This window comes from Cottoperca gobio, chromosome 6, assembly GCF_900634415.1.
Source record: "Cottoperca gobio chromosome 6, fCotGob3.1, whole genome shotgun sequence".
Lineage (NCBI taxonomy): Eukaryota > Metazoa > Chordata > Actinopteri > Perciformes > Bovichtidae > Cottoperca > Cottoperca gobio.
In genome coordinates this window covers 17,069,871-17,078,193 of record NC_041360.1, presented here as the reverse complement: position 1 = coordinate 17,078,193, position 8,323 = coordinate 17,069,871, and the positions used below count along the sequence as shown (strand labels likewise).

General features: G+C 41.3%; 1 protein-coding gene across 1 annotated transcript; it reads right to left on the bottom strand.

Moving 5' to 3' along the window:
* Positions 1–477: 477 nt before the first annotated feature.
* On the bottom strand, positions 478–4,916 carry islr2 (immunoglobulin superfamily containing leucine-rich repeat 2). The gene is made up of 2 exons (XM_029433614.1): positions 4,417–4,916; positions 478–3,800 (listed from the first exon to the last, which is right to left on the bottom strand). The coding sequence occupies exon 2, from the start codon at positions 3,798–3,800 to the stop codon at positions 1,659–1,661; it is 2,142 nt and encodes a 713-aa protein (XP_029289474.1). The 5' UTR covers positions 4,417–4,916; the 3' UTR covers positions 478–1,658.
* Positions 4,917–8,323: the final 3,407 nt, after the last annotated feature.

The following is an 8,323-nucleotide window of genomic DNA, read 5'->3' as shown; positions in this document are numbered from 1 at the left end:
GTTTTCTCTTTTTTCAACCATTTAAATCCTTGTAATATTTTCATTTCTAGAGCAGGTTAATTTAAATGTATGGTGTGATGCTGTTGTGTAGTGTCGAGCGAAATGAACTACAGGGCCACAATGAAGACAAAGGGAGGCTTTGTGTTGATCATCGCTTTCAAACGCTGCAGTTTCTTTTCTTTACCTTTTGCTTCAACACGCTCTAAAATCTGCAGTCATATTTTTCGTATTTTGATACAAAAATATGACAAATACAATGAAACAAACTCATAAAAAAAGCAACAATAGAAGGAAAAAAACACCGCAAAACAATTTCATTAATCGGGCTAAAATCTGATTCGATTTCAAACTTGAACGGGAGGTATCAAATTCTATTTTTTTCATTACAAATATTTTAGATACGTTTAGAAAATACATTTATTATTATTTATTTCCTGAAATAATCCGCAAGGTCAAAGACAAATCAAGAAAATAGTCTGTATATTTTAATGTTTTATTAATTCCACTTACATAAAATGATATCAAAAAATCTTGAAAGGTCACGGGTTTTGTTTTTCGTTTCGTTTTACAACAGTTCACAAAAACTCACTATATCCAATTACAAGACAGTGAAGCTGCAAGACACTCAGTGCGCCCTTTCGTTGAGGCTTCATAGAAACTTACCGTCGTAAAAAATAAGGAATCATTTCAATTTACATGGCTTAACATCACAGTTTGACAGTAACATCTAAAGTCCTCTAGACTACACTAATAAAAACCACACAAGGAAATACGTGTGACATGCCATGGACACGTTCATTGTAAAAAGCGAGAGTATAGCAAGCACCCGTTGATTAAGAGGTTAAAGTCGCACATTTTTAAAGCCTTACATTACGTCAAACAACATTTTGTTGGGAAATAACCTGGGTTTTCCCGTCAAGCACAACACATTTGAAAGTGATATTTCCCTTTTTTTGGACTCACAGGACAGTGGGCAGGTCATCAGCGAAACCAAATATCTGCATCTAGTATCATTTAGTCAATTATCGTCAAATCTGCGACTGGACGAGTCAAGTGGAGCCGGAGTGCCGACACCTGAGGAGATGGTAATTGGACGGTGTGAGATTGTCTCTCATCCACATCCTTAGACAAACGCACGCAGCTAAGAAAGAACAATTGGTCCCTGAAGAGAGATCATTTAAAATGGCTTTAAAACATATGGCACTTTTTTTGCTTTATTGTGATCTCCAAAACGGTGATTACTATTTTTTTACATCTTTTTTTTTTTGCCTTCAATTACGCGGCGTAACTCAGCGCCTCGCCGTTTGCACAATTTGCGCCCATGCCCATCTGTGTCTGTCCTGCAGAAAGGGAACATTTTGCTGCTTTCCTGACAGTTTTGAGGTCTTATAAACTGTAGAAATATGTGCTTGCTTTGTAAACTTATGCTGCTTATTTTCACTTTACAGAAGACTACAAATGTCACATGAATCAATTCACAATCTCAAAGTGATTGACGGACTACTTTCTGAGGTAAAAAAAATTACAAGATCCACCTTTTTTTTGTATGAGAAGCCATCGTTGTTCACGTGAAGTAATAGTGGGTGAGTTACCTGCTTGGATGTAAGGCTACTTAAAAGTAAAATATTTTACAGTATACTCGCAGACGTCAGCGGAGCTCAGCGGCTTGGCTGCTTGTAGTTGCCGTTGATCTCCTCCGAGATGTTGACTGCCTCTGCTCCCAGCGGTAATCTGTCACTGTACTCCGAGCCCACTTCAAACTCCTCCTGGTTGGTTTTGGATGAGGATCCGGGGATGGACTCTGTCACCACGCTCCCCTCACCCTCTCCGTCTCCTTCCTCGGCCTCTCCCTCCCCATCGCCTAACTCGCTGGGGTCGAAGGTTTTCTCTGACTCCACAAAAGACGCCCTGGGATCAAAATCTCCAGTCATTTGTTTTTCCATCTGGTCTGGATTCTGAGCCTTCATGATCAGCTTGTAGGTCTTCCCTTGGTACTTGTATAGCAAATGGCAGCAGGTGGCCCCCAGTAAGGGAACAGTGGCCAGACCCAGTAGGAAAATACTGACAATCACGATGATAAGCAGAGAGGGGATCTTCTTCCTGGTAGTGAAGACTACTTGGACTTGGCAGTCCTGCCCCCCATAGGTGAGACAAAGTGTGTAATTGGTGCCAGGCTGTAAACCATGGAAGCGGTAGGCATTAACCCCCTCCTCTATATTGGACCACTGAACCATGGAGTGTCCATTACCTGTATTTACACAGAGGTAGAGCATGTCCAGGGTAGCTTTACTGGATGAGGACTGGTACAGACCGCTGACCTCTTTATTCACTGTTTCCTGGTTTTCAGTGTGACTCAGATGAAGGTTAGATTTGCTGCTGGGAAGCTGCAGTGGATTCAGCTGCACTTTGGCCTCTGTCTCCGACACTTCTAATGCAATAACACCAAAATCAAACGTGTACTGCTTCAGGTCATCCAAGCTCATGTTAAAGGCGTGGTTGGAGATGTGTTCACTGCTTTCTCTCACGCCGCACTTGCTCGCAAAGTTGGGGTCCTTTGAAACGCCATTGACCTGCCCCGTGCTGCCAATTTTGTCTGATGAACCTTCATGGCTGCCCTTTGTCTTTTCGTCAGGCTTGGCCCAGTTGATCACATTGTTTTTGGAGAACTTGGGGTCTGCAGGCTTTTTACCAGATGGACGGATCTTGTCCACCGTAGAATCAGTCTTTGAGTCACTGACACTTTTTGCGGTGCCTGTCATGACCACTCTAACACTGCTCTCCGCCTTACCTAAATCATTCACCGCAGAGCAGCTGTAATTTCCATCTTCCTTTTTACTCATACGGGGGATGATGAGAGTGCCGTTTCTGAAGATCAGGAATCGATTGTTGGTTGTTTTATCATTAATTGGCACATCATTTATCTCTCCAGTGGAGGGCAAGGGGAACAGATAATTCTGATTTCCTGCAGTTACCTCCCAGCTGACCTGTGGTGTGGGGCTCCCTTTTGAATCACAATTTAAGATGACCATGAAACCCTCGTGGAGCTCTGTGTTCTCAATGTTGGGCTGGTAGGTTATTGTGACAATAGGGGCCTTACAGTCCAGTTTGGGAATCACTGTAACCATTGTGCCCTTCAGGTGTTCAGGGGCCTCGCATAAAACTGAATTTGGCTCGGGGACAGAAATCTTAGTTGTCAGGATCCAATCCCTCAGCCACTCCAGGTTGCAGGAGCATGTGAAAGGGTTGTTAAAAATCTGAAGGTGGGACATGGAGGAGAGAGCATTGAAGGTACCCTGCACAATGGTGGTAAACTTGTTGTTGTTGATGCGCAGCGACCTCAGGTCTTTGAGAGTGGAAAAAGCGTCATTTGGGAGGGTCACCATCTCATTGTTGTTCATTTTCAGAAGCTGCAGGGCTGTGAGGTTGAGCAGGTCCTCCCATGGAAAGTTCACAATTTTGTTGTAACTGATGTCCAAGTTGCGGAGCTGGACCAGGGGGGCCAAGGTGTCCGTTTCTATGGTAACTATCTCATTGTGGGCCAGCCAGAGAGAGGTGACCTGCGTGATATTGATAAAGCTTTTACTTTTCAGTAATTTGATCTTATTGGCAGAAAGGCTCACGGTGGTGACATTGGAGGGGAGACTTTCGGGTACCATCAGCAGGTCTTTGTAAGCACAGTCAGCAAACTGGTGGGCAAATTTATCCTGGCAGCTGCAGAGCTCTGGACAGCACTGCACTATGCCAACCACAGTAGTCCACAAGGCAAGGAGCTGCAGGAGCCGTCTCGCCATTTTCTGCATCTGCAAGCATCAATTATCAAACATTAGCCAAAGGGCACATTTTTTTCAGACAGTCAGCTAACATCCATTATGTGCATTACAACAGCGGAAATGCACTCTGGCAGCATTTAAATTGCATATCCACTTAATATGTGGGTTATGTTTTCTTATAGGGGCATCAAAGCTCTTTAATGCAGCTCAAAATTGCATTACAAACATAATATCAAAGAAAGTGTAAACAAAAACAACCCTATATGAATTCAACTGCTGCTGTCATATAATCTGATTGAAAGCATCACATGCAAAGTTTATTTTTGTTACACATTGGTCGTTGGTCTCTCCTGCTCTGAGTGCGTCTCCACAATGCGGTGCAGAAAAACTGGGGTTATTTATGGTGATGAAACTTTGATTTTGCAGCTAATCCAAAACATTTCACTTTCAGAAAAGTTCAATTTCAATATTTACATGATCAATGTACACGGAGGTAATTTGCACTCATGATCACAAGGGTATCTGTCCTTGTGATCATGAGTTACAATTAACCTACGGGGCGATGTTTTCCACCTTAGATCTGGATGCTTCTTTTCTCTTATTTGACCTACAGTAATTAGCCCCATTATCTACGGAATCGTCTTACCTGTCCAATGTTAACTTCAATTCCTCTGTCTTATTAATCACTTCCAGGAGTTTACAATCCTCTGAAACAAGTTTAATGGTCGAAAAAACTCGAGTCCTCATACGTTGCGGATCCTTTCACATGACTTTTGCAGACATCTACAGAATTGAGGAAGGGCGTTGGAGGGAACATTTTTCCGGTAAGTCGCTGTTGCGGTCCGACGGCGCTTTTTTCCTCTCCAGCGAGTGTGAGATCCAATGCGCGTTCCCGACGGCGCGGAGCGAGAAAATGAACCGTGAACGCGCAGCCTCTCCCATCTCTCTCATCACTATTAAAGATACAGAAGCTCCGGGTCCTCCACCCTCAAAGAAAATTCATAATTTAGGATCCTATGCATAATTTATTACCCCGACCCAAGCCTAATCTTTGACCTCAGTTCGGTTTGGCTGCAGCCTTTTGTCTTTAATTAAAGGATTCAGACAAGACCTTCCAAAACGCACTGACAGCATTTAAGTTTAAGTTTTGCTGCGAGTACCGGGATAAATGTCCAACATTGCTGCAAAAATAACAATAACAACAACAACAACAACAACAACAACAACAACAACAACAACAACAACAAACAAAAAAGACAAGAGGCCGAATTCAGAGGAGTCCAATGGCAGAAAAGATCAACAATCTTGAGTCACATCAGATGCAGATCATCTGATGGCATTTCATGTTATTATGTGACGCCTCAATATTTAACTTGAAGTGTTAATGAATGTTACAGTCGGAAGTGGCACAAATAGCTAATAGAAACCTCTTTAAGGTAAATCCCTAATGTGTTATTTTCAAATATTCTCCATCGCACACATGTATAGGCCTATATGTTGTAGCTAATCCGCTGGTTTGTTTTACATGTCTGCAGTCGCTTGTGCCGTTAAGCTTGTTATTTTGAAATGATCATTATTAGTCATAATTGTTACTTTAAATGTTTGAGTCGTATGGATTAGTGTTAGTATCTGAGGAGACTTGTTTCCTGCTCAAATACTGCCATCGTCTGGTGTACTGCAGTATGAACTCTGTGTCAGTTCAAACAACAGCCCAGTTGGCCATAACAATACATGTTAAATATGCAAATACCCTATCAAATAAGAGACTAAGAGAATAGTTCACTAATCTCAAGACTCAGACTCTGCCCTTTGACATGGTGTTGGTCCTCCCCCCCCCCCCCCCCCCCCGTGTTTGCATCATTTCAGCACAAACTGATTACGGTGCCTTTCATTTCCCTTTTCCTTTATGAGACATTTGTTGCGTTTCCCTGATTTAAAAGCTACGTGTAGTCAATTGGCCGTTCTCTAACACTCAAGTAATGAATTATCGTTCCTAAAGAGCAAAGTACAAAATAAAAACAAACACAGCAAATCATATTCCTGATTCCATGAAAAACATTTAGGATCATTAAAACACATCAATATGATTGAACTTTCTACAGTCCAGTTTCAGAGGTCATAAGATAAAACATATCGCCAAAGCCTTTAAATGTACACACACACACACACACACACACACATATACACACACACACACACACACACATACACACACACACACACACACACACACACACACACACACACACACACACACACACACACACACACTCTGGTGTTTTATAATCACCATAACAAAACTTAATAAACTTTGTAATTGAACGGGAGGAATGTTTACAGCAAGCTAAAACAGTTTAAATGTATACATGTACATATGAGTATTGTTTTAAGACAGATTTGAACAAATGTGACCTTACGTTTTAAGACTTGGTTTTAGGGTTAATGTTCAGTTTAGTGCAGACATGTCAAACTCCGGCCCTCTGTACAATTATATTCGGCCCGTGATAATATGAACATTATCCAACATGTCTGTCCCGTTTAATAAATGTTGACCCTGTTTGGCCCGTTTAATAAATATTGACCCTGTTTGGCCCGTTTAATAAATGTTGACCCTGTTTGGCCCGTTTAATAAATATTGACCCTGTTTGGCCCGTTTAATAAATGTTGACCCTGTTTGGCCCGTTTAATAAATGTTGACCCTGTTTGGCCCGTTTAATAAATGTTGACCCTGTTTGGCCCGTTTAATAAATGTTGACCCTGTTTGGCCCGTTTAATAAATGTTGACCCTGTTTGGCCCGTTTAATAAATGTTGACCCTGTTTGGCCCTTGTCGTAGTCCAAGTTTTTAATTCTGGCCCTCTCTGGGATTGAGTTTGACACCCCTGGTTTAGGGTATGTGTTGGGGTTTAATCAGTCCTGTTAAACAACAGTGACCTCTGGTGTTAAAGGACTGCAACTACAGACATAATCTGTATAATTTGTGTATAACAAATATGTAAGTAAATTCTATATTTATACATTAATTGCATTAGAAGTGTTGAGAGTTAGATCCAGGAATAAAACAGATTAAGATGAAGGTCCTTACAGTGTTGTCTGTACACCAGGCTGCACATGGTTTACTGAGTGCCATGTCTGATAAGGGTTCAGTTTAGGTTGAGGGTTAGATATCTTTGATGTCATAGTTATACTGTAGTTATACATAGTTGAGACTGTAGACAGAATCTGTATAATTATTGTACTTATAACAAACTTGTAGGTACATTTTGCAGTATATTCTTACAAATAATAAACATATTGTGTATAATGTTGATGTTCAATGTACAACAAGTACATTTTGTTTTTAACACACAGGGTGGGGCTTCCAGCCATACAACCATGGCTCTGGATTCCTTGCTTAGAAATGAATGATTTATGTTCGTTTGTTTGTTTATGTTCCATGAGTTCCTCTACTTTGGCAGTTTTCCCATAGACTGTCCTTTCCCTGTGGTGCAACAGGAAAACATTTAGCTGTACTTTGTTGTCCAAGTCTTCTGTGTATCAAGGTTTACTTGAGCTCATATCAGATCACAGCAGAGTCACCATTGAAAATGGGCGTATTTGGGCGTATTTCCCCTAGTGATGCTCAGCTATGCAGTATGAAGCCAGTGTTGCCTACAGCTTTAACAGGGTGGCTCAAACAATGACTCATGTAGACACCACAGACATGAGAGAACGATGGAGACCACAGATGCACAAAAACATATTTTAAATCTCCATGTGAACTACGAGTAACCTTCTCAGCAGCCAACAGTCGACAGGCCTGGTAGACACCTAACCACAGGAAGTACTTAGCTGTAAGGTCAGTTGTTGTGTCAGCTCCGGCTTAAGCCAGAGACTCCATGATCTTCATTAAAGTGACCTGACGGCAAGACGCATTTACAGTATGTGGCTTATTTTAAGCCATGCTTTGCTCAACACTGCTGGGCGTAGTTTTAATTTGTACATAGAGTGGCCTCTTTCTCAACCTACAAAAGTCTGTGTTGTAACCTCACATGAAAACAACTGACTCAATTGTGGTATTGGTGGGGCCTTATACCACACATTTGATTTGATTTCATATACAGTATAATACGAAGTCATTGTTGTGTTGGAAGAAAAATGTCTTACAAATCTGAGGATGACAACCCCACATAGTAACAGCAGGGTTTGGTCACAAACAACAGAGTTAACACGCCTCGGTGACTGTTCTGCTTCAGTTTTGTTCATTCCTCAGCAACACTAAAATCTCAGTTTATTTTTTAGTTAAAAAGTATTCAATAATTGAAACTACAATTAATTAATCTAACAGAAAATCCAACAAGAATGCAGGATCTTCACTCGGGTTGTTGTGGAGTGACAAAGAGATACAGTGCAGTGTTGTGATTAATTTTCCGTGCATAAACAAGATGCAATCACATTGTCGTCATCAGCAGGGTTGAACGTTTAGATCCAGGAATAAAACAGATTAAGATAAAGGTCCTTACTGCTAGCACTTTGATCAAGCTGCACGTGGTTATTTGAGGGCCACGCCTGATG

Coding starts and splice junctions, on each gene's coding strand:
- islr2 (XM_029433614.1), bottom strand. CDS start 3,800: ATGCAGAAAATGGCGAGACGGCTCCTGCAGCTCCTTGCCTTGTGGACT.